The sequence below is a fragment of the Petaurus breviceps genome, unplaced genomic scaffold, assembly GCF_028583685.1.
Source record: "Petaurus breviceps papuanus isolate PSGF00001 unplaced genomic scaffold, PetGlider_PUasm1.0 91133, whole genome shotgun sequence".
NCBI lineage: Eukaryota > Metazoa > Chordata > Mammalia > Diprotodontia > Petauridae > Petaurus > Petaurus breviceps.
In genome coordinates, this window is record NW_027187419.1 from 58,740,305 (window position 1) to 58,768,167 (window position 27,863).

The window sequence follows — 27,863 nt, forward strand, 5'->3', positions numbered from 1 at the left end:
CAACAAGAACAAAAAAAGAGTTAGCCTGGGTAATTGAACAACAGTTGGGACTTGAGTTCACATCTTTTCTTTGTGGTTATCTTCCCATTACCCCATGATATCATAATATTATAATATGTTTTCTATTAACAAATAGAAAAATAAATGTCTCCTTTGCCTTTGTCCTCCCCCCAAGATAATATCAGTGATCTGATAATATTTAAATGCATTCATATAGCTACTTCAGAATCTTGGTTGGACAATTTGAGGTACAGCTTCAACAGTACAGACAGCAGATTGAAGAACTGGAAAATCACCTTGCCACTCAAGCAAACAATTCACATATCACTCCACAAGGTAACATGTTCTCTATAATAATTTTTCAGTGTTGTACTTTTTTAAAATTGAAAATTGAACTGTACTATGTCAGTAAAACACTAGATACCAAAGCAGCTATTTTAGAAATGCTAATTGGAAATTTGCTTTGAAGGTTTTTGTTTGGATTTGATAAAATTTTTCTACTTTGTTAAGTACAATGGATGGGAGAATTTGGTGATAATAAAAAGAAACTCAGTAACGTGTTATTCTACTAGTTTTACTAATTAGTGTGTTCAGGTACTTCGTTGTTACATAGTCTGTATGATATCCTCTCTATTTTTGTTTATGGAAATGTTAATGTTGTTTTCTCCTTATCACACAGTACTAGAATTCTATTTTGAACAGTAAAGATAAATTGATCTTATTTCTTCTCATGATTTTGCAATTAGTAAATTTCTTGCTAATGTAAATTTTGTCTTATAGATTTGTCAATGGCTATGCAGAAAATTTATCAAACATTTGTAGCTTTAGCTGCACAGCTTCAGTCTATCCATGAAAATGTAAAGGTATGTTTTAATCTACAGTATGTATTTAATAAATATGGAATCTTAGTTTTAACATCCATACTTGTAATATTGAGAACTGTTTGACTGTATAAGCCTAATTTAAATCACAAAGTACTTTCCCATCTTTGTTTAGCTAAAAATAATTTATTTTGATGAATGATTTTCAAGTAAAATGATTAAGTTTTAGAAAGAGAAACTTCATTGAATGAAAAGTAATCAAGTACTTTTTAAAAAGTTTTAAATTTTAAAATCTTATTTATTTTTTACATTCCCTTTTTTTTTTCTCTTTGAAGAGGGGAAGGTAGGGTAATTGAGGTTAAGTGACTCGTCCAAGGTTACATGGCTAGTAAATGTTAAGTGTCTGAGGTTGGATTTGAACTCAGGTTCTCCTGACTCTGGGATCGGTGCTCTATTCACTGTGCCACCTAGCTGCCCCACCCTCACATTCTTTAAAAAAAAAAAATTTTCTTTTGCATTTCAAATTCTTTCTCTCCATCCTACCCCTCACCCTACCCATAAGAAGGCAAGCAATATATTAGTTAGACATATGAAATCATGCCAAATATATTTCCATATTAGCCATATCACAAAAAAACAAAAGTAAAGGAAAATAAAGTGAGAATTATACTTCACTTTGTGCTCAGAATTTATCAGTTCTCTCCCTCCTGAAGTGGGTAGCATTTTTTTCATCATGAATCCTTTGGAATTGTTTTGAAACATTGTATTGATCAGAATAGCTAAGGCTTTCTCAGTTGATCATCCTTAAAATATTGCTGTTACTGTGTAACTCTGTTCTGCTCACTTCACTTTATATCACTTTCTAGGTTTTTCTGATACCATCCCATTCATCATTTCTTATAGCACAGTATTACTCCCATTGCAATCATATACCATAATTTGATCAACCGTTCCCCAGTTGATGAGCATCTTCTCAATTTCCAATTCTTTGCCAACACAAAAAAAGCTGCTATAAATATTTTTGCATGCATAGATCCTTTTCCTTTTTCTTTGATCTCTTTGGGGTACAACCTAGTAGTGGTGGTACTGTATTAAAGGGTATGCAGTTTTGTAACCCCTCGGGCATAGTGCCAAATTGTTCTCTAGAATAGTTAAATCAATTTACAATTCTACCAACAGTAAATTAGTATACCTGTCTCCCCTCCTCTCCACCAGCATTTGTCATTAGGTGTGAGGTGGTATCTCACAGTTGTTTTAATTTGCATTTCTCTAATCAGTAGTGATTTAGAACATTTTTTCTTATGACTAGATAGCTTTGGTTTATTCTTCTGAAAACTGCTTGTTAATCTGTTGATTAATTTTCAATTGGGGAATGGCTTATTTTTATAAATTTGACTCAGTTCCCTATTTATTTGAGGAGTAAGATTATTTTCAGAGAAACTTGCTGTAAACAAGTTTTATATTACTTCATTGTCTATGGTACCATTTAGCAAAGTGTAATTTCCCTGAATATCTCTTTTAATTAGGTCTGTTTTTGCTTTTGTTTATCTGAGACCAAGATTGACACTCATGTCTTTTTTTACTTCAGTTGAAGCATAAGAGTTTCTGCTCCAACCTCCCCCCCCCTTTTTTTTGGAGGGGGGGAGATAGGGCAGTTGGGGTTAAGTGACTTGCCTGAGGTCATATGGCTAGTTTTGTATTAAGTGTCTGAGGCCAGATTTGAACCCAGGTCCTCCTGACTCCAGGAACAGTATTCTATTCACTGCACCACCTAGCCACCCCTCCAAACCCTTGTTCTCTGTATTTAGGGTTCAAGTGTATCCTCTGTAAATAATGTTATTGAATTCTAGTTTCTAATCCATTTTGCTATCTACTTCCATTTTATGGGTTAGCACATCCTATTCACATTCATGGTTATGATTACTGTGTATTTTCCTCCATATTATTTCCTTCTATATCTCCTCTTTTTTTTATCCTGTCCCTCCTCAGAAGTCTGTTTTGCTTGTGACTACTGTTTCCTTTAATCTGCCCTCCCTTTTATCATCCCTTCTTCCCCCCATCCCACTGGTATTTCTCTTATCACATTTCCCTTTTGGGTAAGATAAATTTCTGTATCCAAATGTGTGTATATCTTCTTCACTCCAGTTCTGATGAAAGTGAGGTGCAAGCATTGCCTGCCACACCCCTCCCCCCACTTTCCCCTCGTCTGTAAAAGTTCTTCCTTGAATTCCTCTTTTATATGAGAATGTTATTCCCATTCTTCTCTCTTCCCCTTCTTCTAGAACATTCCTCTTTCACATACTTTTTTTTTCATTTTTTCATTTTTTTTTCAAATGCTTTATTAACTTCTGATTTACATCATTCATTTCCTCCAGATTTTGAGTTACAAATTGTCTCCATTTTTCCCCTACCCACCGCCCCAAAATAGTCCCCCAGGATATCCTCTCCTCCAATCTGCTCTCTCCCATACCCCTTTCGACTTTTCCAGGATCTCTATACCCCAGTACCTTGTAGCAGCAAGCACCCCAAGTGTGTCCTCAGGGTTTGCTGCCCATACAGGTTCTTGGATCTGCTTTGTTAAAGGAAAGCAACTCAAAATGGGTTAACAAGCTTACTTTAATCAGTCAGACATATATCATTTACCTTGTTCAGGAGAAAAGGTCAGCACCCTGAACCTCAAAGTATACAGGCATAATTATCAAGACAGAAACATCAAGTAGACAGATTTCCAAACTGTCCAACCATTACATCCATACCCAGTCAACATCTGGGTTTCCACATTCTGGGTTTTTCAAAGCCGGGGGACTCTCAACAACGGCTTCCCAGAATTCAGATCAAATCACAGAACACTTCTCAAAGTGAGTCCCAAAAACAAAGCTACACATCAGGGCTTATATAGCCTTCTCCTGGCTCAGAGAATGTAACAACCTTATTGACTCACTGGACAATCAAGAAGTATCTACTGAAAAACAAGCCTCCCCCACCCCAGGCTTCAGGTGCACATTAGCCTAGGGGCAGGGAAGATCTTTAAAATTTACATTCTTATTACATACCTGTATATCTTATTTCCCAATTACATGTAAAATGGTATTAATAATAATAATTATATATATACACACACACACACACACACATATATATATATATATATATATATATATATATATATATATTTTAACATTTGATTTTAAAACTTTGAATTCCAGATTCATTCCCTTCCTCTCTTGTCACCCATCCTTACTTGGAAGATAAGCAGTTCAGTATAGGTTGTACATGTGTAGCTAATGCAAAACATTAACATAGTAGATATATTGTAAAAGACTGACTGTATTTCCCTCCCTCCTATCCCACTTCCCACTTGTTCTGTTCTCTACTTTGATCCCATACCTTTTCAAAAGTGGGTGCTTCCAGCTTCCCTTCCCCCCAGCCTGCCCTCCCTTCCATCATCCCCTCTCTCATCCTCTTCTCCCCTACTCTCCTGTAGGGTGAGATACCCTATTTAGTGTGCATGTCATTCCCTCCCTAAGCCAAATTCAATGAGAATAAGGTTGACCCATTCCCTTTTGCCTTCCTTTTTTTCCCCTCTATTGTAACCATTTTCCCTTGCCTCTTCTATATGAGATAGTTTACCCCATTCTGTCTCTCCCCATCTCCTCTCGTTATATTCCTCTCTCACCTCTTAATTTCACCTTTTAAGTATCATCCCTTCCTGTTAAATTGGTCCTGTGCCCTCTATGTATACCTGTAAACACATATATACACATTCACATATGTATTCATATGCCCATATACCCTCATATATAGACACATATATATATATATACACACACATACATATATATATATATATATTTCTTTTCCCTTCAACTATTTTCAAACTGAGAAAAGTTTCATCAGTTACAATTATTGTTTTTCCATATAGGAATGTTAATAGTTCAACTTTGATAAGTTCCTTATGATTTCTTTTCCCTGTTTACCTTCTCATGCTTCTCTTGCTTCTTATATCTGAATGTCAGATTTTCTATTCAACTCTGGTTTTTTCATCAAGAATGCTTCAAAGTCCTCTGTTCTACTGAATGACCATATTTTCCCCTGAAACATGATACTCAGTTTTGCTGGGTAGGTGATTCTTGGTTTTAATCCCAGCTCCTTTGACCTCTGGAATATCATATTCCAAGCCCTTCGATCCCTCAGTGTAGAAGCTGCCAGATCCTGTGTTATCCTGATTATGTTTCTACAATATTCAAATTGTTTCTTCCTGGCTGCTTGTAATATTCTCTCCTTGATCTGGGAATTCTGGAACCTAGCTATAGTCCTAGAAGTTTTATTTTTGGGATCTTTTTCAGGAGGTGATCAATGGATTCTTTCAACCTCTATTTTGCCCTCTGGTTCTAAAACATCAGGGCAGTTTTCCTTGAGGATTTCTTGGAGGATGATTTTTAGGTTCTTTCTTTGATCATGGCTTTCAGGTAATCCAATAATTTTAAAATTATCTCTCCTGGATCTATTTTCCAGGTCATTGGTTTTTCCAGTGAAATATTTCACCTTGCCTTCTATTCTTTCTTTCATTTGTTTGTATCTGTTTAACAGCATCTTGATTTCTCATAAAGTCATTAGCTTCCATTTGCTCCAGTCTAATTCTGAAGGAATGATTCTCCTCATTGAGCTCTTGAGATTCTTTTTCCATCTGGCAAATTAGGTTTTTTAAGGCATTCTTCTCCTCATTGCCTTTTTTGAGCCTCTTTTGCCATTTGAGTTAGTCTGTTTTTTAAGGTATCATTTTCCTCAGTCAGGCTGTTGACTCTCATTTCATAATTTTCTTGCATTGTTCTCATTTCTCTTCGCAGTTTTTCCTCCACTTCTCTTATCTGCTTCTTGAGGTCCTCTATGGCCTGTAACCAGCTTGTATTTTCCTTTGAAGCTTTTGGTACAGGAGTTCTGACTTCACTGTCTTCCTCCTGTTCCATGCTTTGATCCTTTTTGTCCCCAAAATAGGAGTCTTAATATTGCATTCTTCTGTTTGCTTTGTTTCCTTTTCCTGGTCCTGTTGCCACTCAGTTACTTGACTTTTGGGCTTTTTGCCACAGTAGGTTGCTACCAGACAGGGGAGCTTCATACCAAATTCTGGGGTTTTCTCAGCTGCTGGAGGTATTAGTTGGGTGCCCTTGCTGAAGCTTCCACATGCTCTGGCAAGCTGGACACACACCCCAGGACCTCCACCCTAGTAGACTGCAATCCAGATCCAAGAAGGTTGAAGCAAGAGTGATTGCCCCTCAGACTGGTTGCTTGGTCCCCCTACAGCCTGCAGCTTCTCACCCCGGGGGCAAAAGCCAACACACTCCCAATTACAGGGTCCCAAAGTCCAGACTGCACTGACCTCCCACTTTGTCCTTAGCATCTATGTGTTGATAATTCTGGACCACCACAGCGCTGGTGATCTGGAGTCCCTCCAGCCAGTGACTTGTCAGGCCCACCCTGGGGCTAAAACCTCGGTGGTGGGGCTGGGCTTGGCCACCAGAGTACTGCACTGGCTTATTCTTGCTGGCCTGCCGGGCTGTCTTCAGCAGGAGGTTAGCTTCTGTGTTATTTTGTGGGTTCTGTAGCTCCAAAGTTTGTTCAGAGTCCCCTTTTTACATGGATAGGGGAAAGTGGAAGCCGAAACTGCGGGGAGGACCAGTTTCTACTCTGCCATTTTGAATCCACCCCCCACACACCTTTTCTTTAAATCATGCCAACAAAATCAGCACACCTCTTACTTACACATACTCCTAACTTAATGATAAAGTTCTTTATCATCCTCCCATATGGGAATGTAAACAGTTTAACCTTATTGGGTCCCTTATTGATTTTTCTTTCATGTTTACCTATTTATGCTTTTTTTGAGTCTTATGCTTGAATATCAGATTTTCTATTTAGCATTGGTATTTTCATGAAGAATGCCTGAAAGTCCTCTATTTCATTAAACTTTCATTTTTTTTCCCCTGAAGGATTATACTCAGTTTTGCTGAGTACATTATTCTTGATTGGAATCCTAGCTGTTTTGCCTTCTGGGATATCCCATTCTAAGCTTTCTACTCTTTTAATGTGGCAGCTGAAAATCTTGGGTGATCCTGATTGTGGTTCTACAGTAATTGGATTTTTTCTTTCTGGCTTCTTGCAATATTTTCTTCTTGACCTGGGACCTCTGGAATTTGGGTATAATATTCCTATTGTTTTGGGATTTCTTTTAGGAAGTGATCAGTGGAGTCTTTCAATTTCTATTTTATCCTTTAGTGCTAAGATATCAAGGCAATTTTCCTTTATAATGTCTTGAAATATTTTTTGATCGTGGCTTTCAGGTAGTCCAATAATTTTCAAGTTGTCTTTTTTTCTGTTTTCCAAGTCAGTTGTTTTTATGATGTTCACATTTTCTTCTATTTTTTTATTCTTTTGAACTTTGTTTTATTATTCCTCGATCTTTCATGAAATCATTAGCTTCCACTTGCCCAGTTCTATTTTTTTTGTTTTGTTTTTGGAAGGCAATTGGGGTTAACTGACTTGCCCAAAGTCACATGGGTAGTAATTGTGTCGGGTGTCTAAGGCTACATTTGAACTCGGATCCTCCTGACTCCAGGGCCAGTGCTCTACTCACTGTGCCACCTAGCTGCCCCCCATTTCTAATTTTTAAAGATTGTTTTCTTCAGTGGACTTTTGTACCTTTTCCATTTGGCCTATTCTAACTTTTTTAAAAAAAAATTTCAGGTACATTAACTATTTTATTATAAGTTATTAATTATAAAAACTAATAATTGCAAAATATTTTGGTTGCTTTTGATTTTATTGAAAAGTTTAGAAAGAATTGTAGTAAACCAACTTAGAATGTTTTCTGCCTTGTGCATGAGAGATCAATTTATTGGTACAGCAATAGTCTTCCAGAGTTTTAAATGCCCTGTTCATTCATAAACAAGAAACCTGGGGAAAAGTAGTTTTAATTGGCTCTACAGTAAATTTCACGTTGCCATCTTCTGAGTTTCTCTAGAATTCAGATTTCCCACACTTATTTGGCTTGCCACCCCCTTAAAAAAATTACTTAGCACCCACCCCCTTGCTGTTAAAGTTAACCCTTATTTCACTCTACAAGTGTACCTGAGGTTACTGTGGGGACCCCCCCATTTTTCCAGCAGCCGCCCAGGGGGTGCTATTACCCCCTTTGGGAACCCAAACGAACAAACTTTAAAAATCCTAAAAAAACAAATCCTTTTCTTAAGGGAATTTGTTCTGTGAAGTTTGGATTCAGTCAAAGAGCCACATTTGAGGATCTAGAGGCCACATGTTGCCTCAAGACCACAGGTTCCCCACCCCTGCTCTAGATCATTTAGGGAAAATTGAAAATTATTGTAAGCATCACATGTAATGTCCAATTGTTTAAGTGTGAAGTTTATTCTTTTTCTCAGTTGATAAATAGATTGTATAAGCATTTTTCAAATTGTGAGTAGTTTTGTAGTGCTTTAAATATCTGAGGTCATCATAAAAAAAAATCAACTGCTATTATGATTGTAGTCTGAGCCTGTACATCAGAAATTTCTTCTTTAGACCAACTGAAAGGAACTTGAGGATTGGTACACAAATAATTTTTTAGCCAATACAGTTCTTAACCTTAACTGTACCGTGGGATGCTTGCTTAGTTAGGGCGGCATTTTGTTCACATGTACCCAGAAGGTCTTCACCCACATCTGGGCAGTAAATACTCCTAGGAATTGTTGCTGTGATAATGCTGGCAATCCTGGTGCCATGCTCAAACATGGTGCAGCTTTTGAACACGTCACATTGAAACAAGATGTCTACCAAAAGGAAAACAACTCCGAACACCTGTTTGCCAGCATCTTCCGAGAGGTGGCCATGGTGTGCTCTGTTTTTAACTGTATTGTGGTGGATATTTTCTTGCTTGTCTTTAGTGAAATTTTCTGGCCCCTGTGTTAGAATTTTAGTATACTTCTTAATTCTTAATGGTTCTTTTTGTTTTGTCGCAGGGAAAACCTGTGGTCTTCTTACCATTTCCAAGTCACCATCGTTATCCAGTAGAGCTTCTATTCTCATACAAGGCTGAATTTGATTTTCATTTTTGTTAAGAAAATCTACACCAGGGGCAGCCAGGTAGCACAGCGAGTAAGAGCACTGGCCCCAGTGTTGGGATGACCTGGGGATCAAACCCAGGCTCAGACACTTAGCACCCACCCAGAAATACCTGGCCATGTAACCTTGAGCAAGTTACTTAACCCCAATTGCTTAGGGGCAGCCAGGTGGCACAGTGAGTAAGAGCACTGGCCCCAGAGTTGGGATGACCTGGGATCGAATCTGGGCTCTGATACTTAGCACCACACCCAGAAATAACTGACCGTGTAACCTTGAGCAAGTTACTTAACCCCAATTGCTTTAAAAAAAAAAAAAAGAAAGAAAGAAAATCTACACCATTGCTGTTCTTGCCACAGAATTTCTAGATACTTTTGTTATCATGTACAGTATTTTCTGTTTGAATGTCTTTTTTTTTTTACCCTTATTTTTACCCTTAACTTGAATATCTTTCCAAGAATCTTTGTTCTACAGAAATTTGAATTATGACAGAAAAACAGGTTGGCATTCAAACACACCATGAAGTATCCTTTTTTGGGGGAGTGTTTAGATGTACATCAGATAGCAGTGTCACTTAATTTTTTTAGAGGAGGGAAGGTAGGGCAATTGGGGTTAAGTGACTTACTTGCCCAAGGTCACACAGCTAGTAAGTGTAATCAGATGTCTGAGACTGAATTTGAACTTAGGTCCTCCTGACTCCTTGGCCAGTGCTCTATTCACTGTGCCACCTAGCCACCATCGCCCCTGTAGTAGCTTTTTATGGTCAAAAATTTTATTATTATTATTTAACTCATTTTTCCAGCTTATTTCTTATCTTTGAACTTTATGTTCAAGTTGAACTCTGCTCATCTGGGAGTGCAGACACACTCTCTCAAGCTTCCGGACCTTTTCATGCTGCCATTTTCAAAGCTAGTTCTGGAGATTTGAAAGTTTTCATCTACTTTTAAGTGATGGCAATCCAGGGAGAGGGGTGGTTACTGCTCTCCTGGTCTACTAGGAAGGTGCCATCTCCCCTTCAGCCACAAGTGCTAATGGTTCTCTTGGCTCTGGAATTGTGAGCATGTCCTCTGCTCTCTTGCAGCTGCTCTTCTTTGCCTTGGAACAGGAACCAGGACGCGTGCTCCCTCTGACTTAAAACAAGGTCAACCCTGGAATTGTTACCCAGAACTGTGTATGGGCAGTAGAGTTGCCACTTGGCACCAGCTGTACCCAGTGCCAGCAAAGGGTACCCTGTAATCTCTTTTTGACTAGTTGTCTGACTCCCTTAACATCTCTGTACTGAGAGCTCCTGAAGCTGCTGCTGCCCTGTTGTGGTTACCTGCAAGGCCCCATCATTGCTACATGGGCTGCACTTGTAATCTGGGCTAGCACAAATTCAGGTGTCAAAGACCTCTTCTGCTGACCTCCTATGTTGTGGCTGGAAAAATGGCTCACCCTGACCCTTTGTTGGCTTAGGCACTCCAGAATTTAATTTGAGGTATTATTTTACAGTTTTTTTGGAGAAGAATGTTGGGCGAGTTCCACTTGGTTGCTGCATCTACTCCACCATTTTGTCTTTGCCTCCCAAGTACTTTTAAGCAGATGGGCTTTTAGCCTTATAAAATTAGAAACCAACTGGTCAAGCCCTTAACCAAATCATAGATCCTATCTACAACGTCAATGACAAGTCATTGTCCAGGTTATTAGTCTCTGGTTAAATACCTGGTCATTGGGAATTCATTTCCCTGATTTCCTTTTTAGAAAGTTATATTTAGTAAGTTTCTTCGTTATATCAAGCTAAAATAGTTAACCTTCACTTAGTGGGTATAGTCTTGACTTTTAGGACTAAGCAGAATAAGTCTGATTGCCCTCCTGTGTCACAACTTTTCAGATATTTGAAGACTGCTCTCATATTTCCACTACATCTAGTATTTTCTCCTTTAGTGCCCTCAGCCAATCCCTGTAAGGCACGATCTCAAGTTTTCTTATAATCCTGGTTGCCGTTTTGGAAGTTACTTCAACTTGTCACTGTCCTTTTCAATTCAATTGAACAAGCATTTAGTAAAGGCTTAGTAAAAACAGCACATTGTGTTATGTGCTGAAGAGACAAAGCCAGAAATGAGAGTGTCTGTCTGAAAGGAATGGATGCTGTGCTGGGTAAACAACTTATACAAGGATGAATGCTTGAATACACAGTGGATAGAATGTTGAACCTGGAGTTAGGAAGACCTGAGTTAAAATCTGTCTTCAGGTACTGTCTGTGCAAACTTGGACAGGTTTCTTAATGTCCATTTGCTTTTATTTCCTCATTTGTAAAAAGCTACAGCTTTTAAAAGATGTGGTACCATGAATTTGACAGAATAGTCCAAAAATAGTATTATTAAGGGCAACATATAGTATAATGATGATCATCTTCCTCAGGATAATTACTATAACATTACTCCTGGCTTATCAAGCTTGATATAAGTAGAGAATGGTTAATAAATGAATATCTGTTGATTGATTGCCATCTCCTTCTTGAGAGAATTGATTAGATTTCTTGTTTAAATCTAGTTATATTGTGTCCAGGGTATTCCCCTAGTCAATTAGTTTAGTAATCCCATCCTAAAAGAGAGTAAGGTTGATGTAGCTTATTCTTAATGAACTCATAGTGTCTCTGTAATTGCCTTCCTCTTTTCTAAGTGTCACAAACTGGCCCTTTAAGAATCTGTTCTGGCTTGAGTTCATCTACCATTTACCTCCAATACCTATAAAAAATGACTCTAAACAAATTTAAGGGCTACAGAGCCTACAAAATGACAGTGCAATAAATCTGTGGAAGGCAGACTGATAGGAAGGGTCTATCACACCAGTCTGGGAGTAGAGTGCAGGCCCATGTGGGCCGAGCCTACACAGACCAAGCCAGAGAAGACCTCAGGGGACTGAATCACTGGGAACCACAATAGCTGCCAGACTTCTCAACCCACAAAAGCCAGAAATTAAATCAGTGGGGAAACTCTGTTGGACCTGGGTGAGAGAAGAGTGAGGTCTGGCCCCCGTCCACAGGGCGGTAGAGGTGGTGGTGGCTGTAGCGGCAGAAGTGGCAGCAGCAGTGGCTGCTTCTTCTGGAGCTCCAGGCCCAGAGATGGTGAGAGAACCAAGCAGCAGATCAGAGGGCAATTGTAGGAATGTCTTCGTTGGTGCTGAGGCAGGATTCTCTTGCTTTGCCCTGCTTGAATCTGGGTTGCAGTTTTGGGTAGCTGTCTTGGAGTGAGGAGGAGCACTGGTGTGGCAGAGCTTGTGGCGCCTGTTGAGAGGCAGTCCTCCTCACAGTTCCGAGGCAGGTGCCTAGAAGAAACTCTGACAACAGCTGCAACAAAACCCCCAGAAATTTGGGATACAGCGCTCTCCACTCTGGAAGCAGAGTTCTACCATGGTAAAGAGCTCAAAAACCGAGTAATCCAATGATAGAGAAAACATGCAAACAAAATGAGTTAATAAATAGGAATTAATTAATAAAAGAAAGGCAGTAGAATTAAGAGGAATGAGGAAAGGCTTCCTGTAAAAGATAGAATTTTAGTTGGGACTTAAAAGAGACCAGGGAGGTCAGTAGTTGGAGTGGAAGAGGGAGAGCATTCCAGGAATGGTAGAAAGCCAGGGGCCTTGAGGTCAGGATTAGTTAAAAGAATTGAAGGTCTTTAACATGGAGAAAAGAATACTTAAGGGGGCTGTGATAACCATCTTTAGTCGGTCATCAGGCATTTATTAAACATGACTATGTTCAGTGCCAGGGATACAAATAAGGACAAAAATCAGTTCCTCCTTCAAGTAGCTTACATTCTAATTGGGGAGACAGACTGTTAATAACAAGGTACATATAAAATTATACACACTAGATGAAGGTGATCTGAAAAGCATTAGTAGCTGTGTAGATCAGGAAAGGCCTACAGAGGATGGATTTGGGCTGTCATTGAAGAAACTAGGGAAAGGTAAGAAACAGGTGAGTAGGGAGAGCCTTCAGGTATGGGGTCAACCAGAGCAAAGCTATGAAAGCGGGAGGGACGGCATGGTCGAAAGTCCTGCAGATAGTTGAGCAATAGCTGGATCTTGAGATACTTTGAGGGATATGATGTGGTTATATTTTGCCTCAGGAAGAACTGGGAGCAATGAGTAGAGTTTTCTAAGAGGCAAATCTAGGCTTAATATTAGGAAAAACTTAATCTTAAAATGTAATGGGCTACTTTGAGAGGTAATAGGTTACCCCTTCCTAGATTCAAATGAATGAAAAAAGATTAAATGAAAGCTGATGACTACTTGCTGTTATAGAGAGGATTCTCTGAGGCCCTTCCCACTGAGATTTTATGACTGACTTATTCAAAATAGTAAGTTATAGACTGTGGTTTGAAGTCGGGTCCGAATCCAAATCTAGTGTATCTTTTTAATACTATACCCAACATTTTGCCCTGTCCATATTACCTTACTGCTTTAAAACCTTCAGTGGTCCCCTTGTTTTCTATAGGATTAAATGTAATACTACTCTTATTTGATTTGCCTATGGTCACACAGAGGTAGTAGGGGTTGGTATTTGAACCCAGGACTCCTCACTCTAGCATTCTTCACATTGCATCATACTGTGTTTCATAAGAGATGTCAGCACCAATGATGGGGAGCTGACATCAACATATCAGTAGCCACTCACCAGTGCTTTTCCACTTACTTTTGGAACCAAAAGTATGAATGGTGCATGAGCACTATTTCATTTTCCTCCTTTAGATTTCACAGTGAGTGAGAATGGGGGTAGAACTGGAAGATAAAAGACTTGGCTTAGAATATAAATAGAGAGAAAAATAGGGTTTTGTCCTGGTGCTTTCAGTTGCTTTGTTGTCTCTGTAAGTCTTTATTCGTAGTGGGAACTAAATGAGAAAATTTGGCGGTTTTTCAGTAGTTACCATAAAATGATAATAACCAACTGAAATTTTCATATGAAAATCCTTTAGATTTTTTTAGAATGTGTCAGAGGGAGATTCTATTACAATGTTTGGTAATTAGTTCAACCAGAAATTTAGGATTCTTGAGTTTTGTTTTATTACCTTATTATTTCCCAACGAGTATCACAGAATATCTCAATTTCAAAAGATCAGATTTGAATAGATAATTTCATAAGAGTTGGAATCAGATTTGACTTTCAGTCATGTGTCAGGCAGCCTTTCCTCATTGTTCCTTGTTTAATGTTGCACATAGGGTATCTAAGTTACCTTATGCACCTAGGACCCACTGATATTAACAAAGTTAGCAGTTAGAGCAGTTCTCAAAGGGCTAATGATTTCATCAATGTGCATACTTTCCATGAATGTAGATCATCTCTCACTCTAGTGCCCATATCATTTAATTTATAAAGGCTTGAAACACAGTAATAAATGCTGTTAATCAGAGATGTTTCCAGTTTTATTGACTCCTTTACATAAAAAATGAAGTTTAAAGTGAGTAACTTTATAGTGATTTCTAATACACCTGAAAGGGAAGTTTATAAAAGATGCAAATATCAAACTTTGTGCCTTAGATCAGTGTCTAGATCATTCCATGCCTTACTTCTAGGTCCCTGCACTCCTTCCAGCTTAGAAGGGTTCACTTCAGCTAGTTTCAGAGGCAGCAGGAAGTTGGAACTGGTAAAGGCCTAATGCTCTTTTATTCTTTCAGTAAGAAAGATACTGTGTAATATGACTTATTAATATATTTTGCATGACTACAACATGTATAGTTTATATGGAATTGCTTGCCTTCTCAGTGGGGAGGGAGGGAGAGAGTTTGGAACTCAAAAAGTTTTAAAAATGAATGTTAAAAATTGTTTTTACATATAACTGGGGAAAATACTAAATAAAAGTTTTTTTAAAAGACTGTGTAAAAGATACATGAATTGTTCCTACATTTTTTACTTCTTAAAGGTGATGAAATCCACTTGATTATACGTTTTATTTACTGATATCCTTAAAGCAGAAGTCATTATTTACACAATTATTTTTAACAATATGTGGGCAAGGGGCAGCTAGGTGGAGCAGTGAATAGAGCACCATCCCTGAATCAGGAGGACCTGAGTTCAAATGCGGCCTCTTCACTGGACACTTCACACACTTACTAAAGTCACTTAACTCCAATTGCCCTCCAAAAAAAAAAAAACAATATGTGGGCAAATACAAGGTTAATTTGATGGGAATTCAACACTTTACTTCTAGTACTTCTGTTCTGTAGACATACTCTCAAACTTATTTTTCATCTTTTTATGAAAACTTTTCATTCTGCTCCAAGCAGGAAATCAGGGTCTACCTCATTCCTCTGCCAGAAAAGTTGACCAGTTGGGAGGGAGTAGGCAGGAAGAGAAGAATGTGTGAAGTAGGATTTAAAGCTTATATCTACCTATCCTAAAGCTTAGCTGGGTTGTCTTAGATTTTATTTATATAAATGTGACTGTACTGTGCCCATTCTCACTGTGGAAAGCATAGATAAGTAATGTATAAAATGAATAAAGATAATTTTTGAGAAAATTTTGGAGAGCACACCCTCATAAACACTATTTCTCTTTGCAAAAATTTTTCTGTACTGACATTACCATCAGTTTAGAAGGAAGATGGTTAGTGGGTTGTGGCTGTGGACTTTAGGATACTTTGCTGGTAATATATTTCACAATTTATATTACTATCAAATACAGTATGAAACTTTGGGAAATTTTTTGTTGTTGTTTATCCTTTTAGATGCTCAAAGAACAGTATCTTGGTTATAGAAAAATGTTCCTGGGAGATGCCATGGATGTGTTTGAGGCAAGACGAGCAGAAGCCAAGAAGTGGCAGAGTGCTCCAAGAGTTACCACTGGCCCCACCCCTTTCAGCAACATACCAAATGCAGCAGCCGTTGCGATGGCTGCAACACTCACACAGCAGCAACAGCCTGCTACAGGTCTGAATGCATTCAAGTTATAGCTTATTAGTGTTACAAATACAGTCAGTTTGTGTACATTTTTATATAAGGTCTTACTTTGTGTTAGTACTTAGTTTCTATGAGTAGCTGTTATCTAGAGAAATCTGATCATTGTGACAAAATTATAAAAATATTTATGTTAGAAAATGCAGGGTAGACTTAGCAATAATAATAAATCAGTTAGATATTTAATGTTGTCAGTATTCTTAATGGTATTTGCTGAATCACTCAGTACCTTATGGGACTTAATCTTTTGCTATTAAATTTCTCTAAAGAATATACTATTAAATTCTAAAATTGTAATTATGTAGTACATAACTTCAAGTCAGAAATAAGCAATCCAGCTACACATTACATTTTCCTATGTAAAGCAGTTGATTCATTTTCATCATGCAACATTGTATTTGGCAACCCTCATGTACATCCAAATGAAGTTTGCTTTTACAAATGAAGGTATGTTAAAGGTCATGCAGGTGTTGTGTGTGTGTTTGTGTTGACTGGAAGGCATATGTACTGACTCACTAAACCAATTCCTGAAGAAGAAATATATTAGACCAGCTTTTGGTCTAGTGCCTTGAAAATGAACAGAAATGATGATGAGAGAGAAAGGAAAGCTGCATGTGTTTTTGAATTGCTTAGGTTAGGTTGAACATACAGAGATACTTGAATAGAAGAAAACTAAGCTGATTATAAAATAATGGTTGAGAAGGATATAATCAGATTATTTTTAAACCTATTTCTAGGCAAATCTGCATATTACAGTCAAAATAAGTTTTATTACATTTACTCCAACCCTTATTTTTAGTCTTATCGCTTGCCTATTTTCACAGACTTGTTTTATCTGTGATTGGTTGCACTAGATTTTGGTATACAGAAGACATGTACTTTATTTGGATGAAGATGGTATTTCTCCTTTTTCATAGAAATAGATTTTTACAAAATGTAAAAAACTTGAGTTATTTCTTCCACAGCACCTTAGTTAATGTTCTGGCATATATACCAAGAGGCTAGGTCTAACAGTGAGTTAAAATAGTGCAAGAAATCAAAAAAAAATTTTTGAAGAAAATCTTGACTGATCTATGGCCTTTCAATTTATATTTAGCCTCCATGCTAAGAATAACATGGATTAAACCTTCAACACCTGCCCTGTGTAAGGCACTGTGAGGGGTATAAAGATGAATAATGTGATCCCTGCCTTCAATGAGCTTGCAATCTTGTATGTTCTTTGGTATTTGCTGCTTGGTAGGATTATTATTCTCACTTAACTTCATAAATGAAAATGATACTGCTGACCCACCATCATTAGAGCACCTTGAATTTTTTCCATCAGTGGTGATGGATTTGCACTGACCCATAGACACTTTCTACTTCCTGGTCCTTTTGTGACCAGTGGTATATGTACATATACATAATAGCTGACTGTTACTGATATGTGATCTCTGGTCATGAAACAGAAAGATTGCTAGTTGGTCCCTACAGAAAGTAAACCCTTAACTAGAGCATCATTAGCTCTGAGCACCGAGTTAACTAAACTACAGTATTAGAATAGTACTCATTTCTCTCCTACTTGTAGAAGTTTCCATCCCAGGTAGAAAAACAGGAAAAGTCTTATTAAAGTATCATGCCAAAAATGAATTCCTCTGGTGTAGACAACCAGTATAAATCGCAATAAGCTGCTCTGTCAGAGGGAGAGTTAAAACTTCTTAATGAGACATAATCTTACCTTGAAAGTTCTTGGGGTTTTCCTCTAGTGTTTTGATACCTTTCATATATATTAGAGGCTTAAATTAGAGTGCCTGTTAATTACCTTGAGAGATAGTTTTTCTGTTTGCCCATATGCTTTCATTTTAAGAAGCTTTCCTTAGGCTTTGGGAAAAATCAACTGTACCTTCTTTTCATCACTGCAGAAACTCTCATCCTACAAGTTTTCTTTATGAAAGACTTTTATGAAGTCTCTGGCTTTCCACTTTGAGACAAGCATACCTCCAGCCTTGTCAACCTTGTCAGTATTAAAGATAAATGGTAATGGGACTCTCTTTTATAGAATGAGTTTTAACTTAAGACTTGTATGGATTTCAGACCTGAGCAGCTGAGCAGTTTTGATAACCAGACTGTATTGTGTTAGAACTTTGCTGTATCCCCTTCATTCTTTCCCTCCTGTAGAGGTACTATGTGCCCATAACACAGCCATTCTGTTGGGCCTCTGTCCAGTGGAAGCTTGAGTGATCTTGGTGTAGTGATTGTCAGTATTAACAGTTAACAGGAACGAGGTTCCTTCTGAGTGCATGTACAAAGCAGTATTCTGATGAGCCTATTGACTGCTCAGCTGGAAACTGAGTTCATTATTGATTTGTATGCTCTGTTGTACATACTACAGAGGTAACTTATTCTTTTGTCCATGACTCTGGATCTGTTTTAAAGTATTTTAAATAAAGGGGAAATCTTTCTCTAATATGTACCAGTGAAAAAATTTAAAAATCATATGTGAGCAGCTAGGGTATTTTTTACTGTTTTCAGATGCTACTACTGACCTGTGCAAGATTTGAGCCAGTTTCTAAGTTGTCAGGTGCTTTTTTTGGTTTTTAAGAATAGACCCCCTTCTTGCCCATTAATGATGTAAATATATGGGCACAGAGCTGACTTTTTAGACAACTGTCTCTTGCAGGTGGTCCATACGTCTTTTCCCAGAGAGAGAGGAATCAAATAGATGATCTATTGAGAGTCCTTTCTTAGTCTTGGTTTTGGTTTTCTTTGTGTAGATATATTTGTAGTTCTTAGGCAGGTGTATTCTATGGGTGCTGTTTTTCTGGAGACTGAGGAGTATTGGAGATGCCAGAGAATTGCTTGTAAGTTAGCATATACAAATGAGACGGCTGTGAGAAGTGTTCTTGGATAAGTTAAAGGACAGTGGGAAAGGACTGTTTGCTCCTCAAGAGCTCCCTTAGCCTTTTCGTAAATTGATGTATAGTAATTTAAATGTAATGTTTGCAGTATAATTGTTGTTAACTGAATAGAAATGAAGAAAATCTTAACTTATTGAGTGTTTTGTTATTATCATTTGCTTATTTTTAAAGTATTTGATGTTTACATAATATGAGACTTTTTCTCATACTTGGCTGCTGTTCTTAAGGAGAGCTGAGACCATTTTGTTAGGGATTCATATTTTCTAGCTTTGGATATAGGTTTGGAAATCTTAGGCTTAGTGTTAAACAGGAAATCCTAAGTCTTCCATCCAGAAATTTTAGGGGTTTGTGATTTTATTATTATTTATTAACCAAAGGAACATTCCCCATTAAATCAGTAATTATGAAGATTTACAACTGGGGAGGGGGGAGTTGTATTTGATTTTTTTTTAATAGAATTTGGTAACAGTAAAGTAGCATCTTTAGGTGTTTTGACTGATCCTTGAACATCTTAAAGAAGTTTTAAGCACTTGCCTTTTCCTGTAAACCAGCTGTAGAAAGTAGAATTTCTTGATAAAAATAAGAATTATAATGCCAAGCTTGATTGTATTGTGTGTGATTGTTATGTGGTAACTTTAGTAAAATGTTCCTGTAAGTAAAGGTTCACTTTGGGCAATCATGATAACTCACTACTACTTAAATGGTTTCTTAGAGGAAAGTTTATTTATTAAACTAGAAGGCAGTCCTTTGGGTCATAACTATGAAGATTTTGAAGTATACTTTTAGACTTGTTAGAATAACTCTTATCTGAAGGAGCTGTCTCTCACATCCTGAAAATGAAACCAATTTATGACACTAGCCAAAGAATGCATTATTTGCTAGTACTTTGGCACAGGACAAAGTCACTCTTTGAAAATGATGTACGTTTGCCTACTAGATTATAAATGATGTTGCCTTCAGGATTAAATGTTAAAGTACAAAATGAACTGAAGTATTTCTGTTGTACAGTGGGAAACCTTGTCAGCTTTAGGGATGGATTCTGAGGTTTTTTTCTGTAGCTTGACTGTTGGTGTTTAGAATAACAATGTTCTGTTGGTCTTAAAATATACACACAAAACAACAATAACAGCCTGTTATATTTGATAAATATCTTGATTTGGAGGGCTGAGGGATGTGGTGTTTTTATTAATATTCTTGGTCTTCCACCAGCAGTGCCTCCTATTAATGTGTAACTTGAGGCCTTCCCTTAAACTTGAAGAAACTGGAGATATGTTTTCTGCATATTTTGTTCAAATTATGAAATTGTCTTTAGTTTATTTGTACTGTGATTAGCAGTTTTTTAAAAGCTACTACGCAGATATTTGAATCTCAAAAATGGATGTAAAAATTAATTTTTTAACTTATTTTTTAAAAAAATAGTATAAGGTCCCTGGCTGCTATCAGTTCTGTTACTTTTTGTTTTATGTTTACAATCTATTTGGAAAATCCAGTTCATCTCATTATTTAGACAGAACAAAGTTTCTCTGCCATGGTTACCCATAAGTATTTTATAATTTAACACTACTTTTTCAATACACAAACCTTATTCTGCATTGGACAACTTGAAGACTTTGGTTTCTTTTAAAATTTAAATTTTTTAATGTGTGTTTTGCTTTGGTGACCCCCCCAATCCCCACACTATCAGATGCACTGATCACTGTGTTTGAAAATGACAAGACAATGAAGATTGTACTGTGCAGAAAAATCTGTCGAATCATTTTCATAAATCATTTATTAAAATGAGAGATTTTTAGACTTTTGTATTCTGGGTCACTAACACTGTTCAAAGGAGAGGCGGCTAGTTTGTTTCTGTCCTCACCACACTCAGCCTAAACTATAAACTAACAGATGGGAAAGGAGTTTCTAATGAATCTTGATCTGAGATATTTCCAAAATTATGGGGAAAAGTTTCTGAATTGAAATCTTGAATGTATTTATTGAATTGGTCAAGGTACACAGCTGTGCCTTTGTAAATGTTTATTAATCTATTATATTTATTAATCAGGTGATTTGACTAATTTAACTTTATGGAATGGTGTAATGTAGCAGAACTTAACAACAGAACTCGGTTATCACTTTTGTGAACAAGTTTGAATTGTCATGTTACTGTGTAATTGATTTGCTTTAAAATGAACAATAAATTTAATAAAATAAAATATTGTCTTGTTTTTTTATCCATTTATCATACATAACAAATTTGATCTTTCAAATGCAAAACCATACCAAGTTTTCAGTTTTTACTCTTAGTAACATGATGGTTTTATAGTGTTAGCATTAGTCTTTTTGCTAAAGTAAGATATGACACTAACAGGAATGAAAGTTTCTTTAAAGAACAAAAATCATGAAATCCTACACTTCATTCACTGTCTAGTTTTGCCAAAAGGTGAGTAAGAGAGTTAAGATCATTTAAGAACTAAACAAGTAAGATTTGAATTGATAATACATTAAATATTTTTGTTATTTTGGTGTAGAATTTAGATTAGATGACTTATTTATATACTTTATACGTTCCTTTCCATGTGGTAATACTGTCTTAATTTTCTAGCTTTGATTTTAAAATTTTAATCTTAGGTTTATCAGGTGGAAAATATAAGTTAGATATGGGAAAAAATTTGAGACTCACGTTTAAAATTTTTAATGAAATTTATCTAAAAGCAATTAATGTTCACTCTTAAAATAAAGAAACTTAAATCTTGAAAGAGTAAGGCAAGCTTTTTTTCCCCGTTTTCTTTTTTTTTATACCAGGGCCACAACCATCTCTGGGAGTTAGTTTTGGAACACCATTCGGCTCAGGTATTGGCACTGGCTTGCAATCAAGTGGCTTAGGTTCTTCAAATCTTGGAGGTACACTTTAACTTTTCTAATGTTTCCTTTAACCTTTATCTATCTGAACTGGTAATTATATGAGGATCTTCTGATATTTCAGAACTTAAAATTAGCTCTGGCAAGAAAGATTCTCCAAACTTATTAATGCCTTACAGTGGCAACTTCACAGATTGCAAATATGTAACTATTGAGACTGAAAATTTAATACGAAAAAGTGAGGGAGGTCAACATAAGTAACACTTAAAATTATATTAATTTAATTAGTTTTATAGTGTTAATACCACTTGGGAGCCCTAGGTATTTTCTTTTAGTATTAAGCTTAAAACAAAACTCTAATTTGTAGAAAAGGGGACGTTTTAAGCAATGAAACACATTTTAGTGCAGGAAATAAAAATTCAACAATTTATAGAAATTAAATTTATTTGTACTATACGTAGAGTAATTTCTGGTTACCAGCTTTACAGTTTATCTTTGGCCTTTTTTGCATTGTAGCTTGACTTCTCCCCATGAAGCACATTTCTTTGTTGTATGCCTGTTTGTGCACCTGCATGCTTAAACATTGCAATATAATTTTAACATTGCCATAAGAAAATCCAGTGTAAAAAAAAAAGTGTATTTCAGTACCTTTGGCATTTTGAGTTGAGAAAGTTGATCATACTGTGAATAAACTATGTTTCTGTATAGCATAGTTCCCTCATGTTGTGGTTCACAAAATGATTTTTCCTCAGGGAACTAAATTCTAAGTTTTAACTAATGAAAGTACAGAGTTATTCAGATTTTGTATCCTGGCCTTTAGCTGTACAAATTAATGTTTAACACTAAGCTTCAGAGTCAGTATTTGAATAAAATTCTCTGCTTCAGAAAGTTTTGTGAACCAGTAAAAGTTTTTTAAATACTGTAAAAATTTCAAATTATTTGTTATATAACTTGTTAGGTTTGTTGAACAGCTGGTTTTCTTATATGTGGTCTTAAAGGAATAATGTGTAATTCCTTGTGCAATTTGTATGGTTGGGAAAAATTTTGTTTTTACATTTGTGAAAATAGTTTTACTGTATACAATGAAACACCCCTGTTCTATTTTGCATTAGGTCTATTTAAACAGAACAGATGAAAGCTAATTGGGTTACATGAAGAAATGGGAATTGTAGTACAGACTTCCTATTGAAATTTTTGTATATTGAAAGCAAAATAAAATGGACTTTTAATACATAAAAATATCTATAAATACTGGATTCTCTCTCTCTCTTTTTTTTTTTTGCCTTTTGGGAGGGCAATTGGGGTTAAGTGACTTGCCCAAGGTCACACGGCTAGTTTTTGTGTTAAGCGTCTGAGGCAGGATTTGAACTCAGGTCCTCCTGACTCCAGGGCCGGTGCTCCACTCACTGCGCCACCTAGCCGCCCCTACATACTGAATTCTTAATAGTGATATGTGCCGTGCTCATGACATAGAGAATCTTCTTTCATTAAGTGAAATAATTTAAAAGAAGGGGAGATACTTTTGTGCCTAATAAGCTGGAGTTATCCCATGGGATTCATTAAAAATCTCTAGCCCTTTTGATAAAGACGCTAATGAATAATATCTTCTTGTTCCTGTTCTTGATTAGTTACTTGTTTTCTTATCTAAAATGTGAATGGATTATTAGTATGGATTCTAAACAGGTACATATCTGCTTAATGCAAAATTTTATTGTTTCCTTATGACATCTTCTAATTAAAGTTTACGTGTCTATGCAGCACTGATTTGAGCAAATGATGACTGTTAGCATTTTGTCTGTACTCATTTCAACAATTCCACAAATACAAATTGCCAAACAAGTGTTGAAATAAGCTTGTATTTAATTTATATTTATATGCTTATACAAGATCATATTTGTAAAATTTCTGACAATTTTAGATTTTTTTAGTAGCTTTTGACCTCTCTTTTATGTGCCATTGTATGTTTCTCTACCACCCTTCCACTAGGATTTGGAACTAGCTCTGGTTTTGGAAGCAGCACCACAGGGGCCTCCACATTCGGATTTGGAACAACAAATAAACCCTCAGGAAGTCTTAGTGCAGGTTTGTTTGTGTCTGAATTTTAGAAGAATGTAAAACACAAAGAATTTTATTTAAAGATGTAAATATTGCTTTTATTCCACATATCCAAAAAAAGATCACTCTTTCAGTTTTACCCTATGTCCTACCTCTTCTAAATATGTCAGATTTTTCAGGCTTCATAATTCCCTGATTATGTTCATCCTTGGTAATGGTAGCTGTAATAATAATAGCTTGAATTCATGTAGCTAGTTCTTTATAGTTTGTAAAGCATTTTACTTAGATTAATTCCTTTTATCCCCGTGACATCCTTGGTATGTAGATACTGTTATTATCTCCATTTTATGAATGAGGAAACAAGCTAAAAGATGTTTAGTGATTTGGCCACAATCAAAAAGGATAGGACTTTGGAACTCTAATCTGCATGACACTAGATTTTGTCCTTCATCCACTGTACCACTTTCTGGCCTCCTTATCTAAGCAGAAGTTCTTTGGACACTAGTGACCTATTTAATTTGAAACAGTTTAGCTCAGCTTAACAAATTTATGAAATTGCGGCCAAATATTTAATAATATTCACCCATGGAACATTCTGGGATAGGATTATCTATTCCAAAGATATGGCATTTAGCAGCTGAATGTTCCAATTGGCTTTACTTCATATGAAACCAGTAAGTAGTCCATGAGTCTATGCCTAAACAAACAATATTTCTCTCTATTAACATTTAACTATTTACTTTTAGAATATAAATTTTGATAGTCATTACTACAAGGCCTAAAGTTGCATGTAACTTTGAAACAGTTTGATTTGTAACTAATAATTGATGTCATGTGATCCTTAAATGTTTAATAAGAAATAGCACACCCCTAAAATAATTTGTACTGATTTACTTTAGTTTACTTTGAAAGTTTACTTTCAAATATGAAATGAATAGTTTACTTTGAAAGAAGTATAGTGTGTGATTGGGTAATGTTTCAAATGTATATGTCCAGCTAGCCTACTAAGCTAGTCGTAATGCTTTTCCCTTTTGAGGGCTGTGAGGATTGCTGTTCTGAAGATGATAGTGGTAGTATGATTAACTCATCTAGAATGTCATGTCATCTTAATTACCCAAAGGTAATTATATCAAACCAGGCTTGCAAAATTATTTGTCTTTTCAGTTTGCCCCTTGAAACTAGACATTGTGTGTGGTGGTGGGCTGCTTAGTTGTAGAAGGGGAGATATATGAGGATTGAATGGTTAAGATAAATCTCACTTCTTTCACACAGAGTCGAAACGGTTGTGGTAGGCCTTTTGAAGCAAGGCCCTTGGCCTAGTCTGCATGCTTAATCTCTGGTACTGGAAAGATTTTTCTTGCCTAATGCCACATGTTAGAAGTTTAGTAGCCTGGGATTATGGAGCTATTTAAATTTCTCTCGATTCTTTCAGATACCAATTGCTTTTTTTTCCAAGAAATATATGAAGTTGTTGTTGTGATTTAACTTCTCATATAAATATTTTCTCCCCTACACACAAGGCTTTGGCAGCTCAAGTACAACTGGGTTTAACTTCAGCAATCCTGGCATCACAGCATCAGCTGGCCTGACATTCGGGGTGTCCAATCCTGCCTCTACAGGATTTGGAACTGGAGGACAACTCCTTCAGCTGAAGAAACCACCAGCTGGAAACAAAAGAGGAAAAAGATAAACATTTGGGTGGGCGGGGCAGTAAAAGCTGCAGCCGCTCTCTGTTCATTCTATAAATCTATTTTTCTAGAAACTGATGCAGCAATTAAATTGCATCCCAAGAGATTTATAAGGTTTTGATATTTTTCCCTACTCTGAAATTTAAATTGTATCCCACCAGTCATAATGAACAGCTATTTTCTTGTTAATATTAACCCACTTGTGTATTTTTATTATTTTAGTTCCTAGCTTTAGAAATGTTTTGATGATATCACTGAGAAAACTTGTAAAACCATTTACTTAGCCTAATGCTAGCAGTTTTTGTTAATAAGACTTATTCATAGAAATTGATGCATATTTGTTCCTTGTACATATATAAAGTATATTCTAGTATAGATATGAAAAAGTTCACAATTTCTGTTCTTTGAAAAGGCCTTTTGGAATCTACTGCAGGGCATTTCTGTGAATATGTATGTAAATATATACAGCATAATGCACACATGTGTGTACATATTAAAATACATATTTACACACATACAAACCTTGCCTCAATGTTATCTATCCCCTTTTGAGTATTTCCCTTTCCATGTTTTTGTCTTCAGAGCCTCACTGCTTGTTGGGATGTTACATTGCAGTCCATTGTAAACAAATCTTTGCCAGTCTGCTTCATTGCTGAGTCGTCTCTTCCCTCTTCATTTCAGCCTTCATCTGCCATAGCCACTCCAAAGAGAGGACTTACAGCATCTGATCCTGTGGCATATGCAAATGGTTTTTAAAACCTTATCTGTTCCTATTTTGATCAGTATCCTGGGTGATAATGAGGTTTTAAAAGTTTTCTTTCTTTTTTTTTTATCTAAGACTGACCTTCAGGAGAATATTTAAAATTCTAGACCGTTGGTTTAGTGGAAAAGAACTGTGAAGCCAAAGTTCCCAATTCTATGCAGGTGATGGATGCACTATTACTCTAATGGCAAGTTTTCCAAGAACCATTCCAATATGGAGTTTTCTCACATAGGGCTCCCGACATCAACACCAAAAGAAGTAGCTTTTTATCAGCCCTCAGTGTCTTAAGTAACTGCTTAATATGGAATAGAAAAATAGTATATTTTGAGAATAAAAATTCTTTCTTGCCAGCATCTCTAAACTACCCCTAGTCTTTCTAACGCAGGGAACTCCATCTTAACATACTAATAATGTCAATTCACATCTGTGTAGTTAATGTTTCTAAAGTAAAATGGTGGAGGCTAGAGGGGAAACCCTTTTAAGGAGTGAGCTGCCTTATCTGAGACTTATTACAATAATAATAGCTTCCACCACCAAACATTGAGTTACTTGTCTTGCAAGTACAGGTATCAGATGGAGTGTGAGCATGGAACTTGATTGACAGTAATGTACTTTTTTATATAGAAGGGTTTTGTATATAATGTGCATCAAATCAAATATTTACAGAATCATTTTCAGCAAGGCAGCTTTTTTTCAAAAACAAGTGTCGCGTATATATATATATTTTTTTTTCTAGTATGGTGTCAGTTGTTTTGATTGTAACAGTGTTGTCAAGTACCATTTTGTATGTTTGGAATGGTTCTACATACAATGATTGGTTTTCATTGAATTGGGATGTCTGTTCCATGATATGATACATCAGAAATTATTTATTAATGTTAGCATTACTATTTTTTTAGTACTAAAATGGCTTTCACTTTTGTTATTGAATATGAGATTATAGGGGAGGGAGATATAGAAGGAGTGATTTGTTTTTTTAATATTGGTCACAATTAAACATTACATTTAAACCAAACTTTTCTTTAAAAGGTATATTACATTGAGGTGCAAAAAAAACCAATCTGGGTATTTGCATTTCTTTGTTATTGCTTCATTTTTTTTTTTAAATGTTAAATTTTAAAATGTTGAACCACTGGAATTCTTGTACCATTTGTGAAAATTTTAAATGTGTTTCCATTGTCCGCGTTGTCTGCACTTTGTCTGCAACCTACCGTTGTATAAACAATAAAATTTACTGCATCACTGCTTCAAACCCTTATAGCTATCCATTGCCCATTAATGAGAAAACTTGCTGGTGGTTGTTAAAATTTTAGCCTCTTGGTTAGATGGGTTGTCTTGCTGTGTTTCACTAACTGGTTTGTATTCTTTTGAATCCCCTGGCAACATCTAGATGGGCTTCTTTTTTGTATTCTTCCACATGTGTGTGTTGGTTGTTCATAATAAAGTGAGCAGCACCATGTCAGGTTTTTTTTTCTGAACATAAATGTTGCCCTTTTGTTGGAACAAGATAAGTCCCATTACAGTAAATCGTACCAGAGTGGGCCACATGTTACTCTGTAGATATTCATTTTTTAGAACAAGATAGATTTGTTCATTTGTATTTTTTAATACGCTCGTCTAAGAATGGCATCCTTCAGATGGCATTCCACAGATCATACAAATGCAGAATTACTTAAACAAAAATGCTCTTGAGGGTTGAGAATCCCAGGTATACCTTGGTCAGGAGCCTCCAGAACTTTCTTCCTCAGTGGCACAT

The 27,863-nt window shown here is 36.3% G+C and overlaps 1 protein-coding gene and 1 pseudogene across 1 annotated transcript in view; one reads left to right on the top strand and one right to left on the bottom strand.

Moving 5' to 3' along the window:
• NUP58 (nucleoporin 58) overlaps positions 1-27,365 on the top strand; it is a 73,181-nt gene extending 45,816 nt beyond the window's left edge. Inside the window, exons 11-16 of the mRNA XM_069080199.1 lie at positions 218-336; positions 781-863; positions 15,635-15,836; positions 21,545-21,643; positions 23,588-23,683; positions 25,177-27,365. Coding sequence (XP_068936300.1) covers positions 218-336; positions 781-863; positions 15,635-15,836; positions 21,545-21,643; positions 23,588-23,683; positions 25,177-25,346 — 769 coding nt within the window. The 3' untranslated portion in view covers positions 25,347-27,365. The remainder of the gene's footprint in view (positions 1-217; positions 337-780; positions 864-15,634; positions 15,837-21,544; positions 21,644-23,587; positions 23,684-25,176) is intronic.
• Positions 7,300-9,326, bottom strand: LOC138155169 (methyltransferase-like protein 22; annotated as a pseudogene).
• Positions 27,366-27,863: the final 498 nt, after the last annotated feature.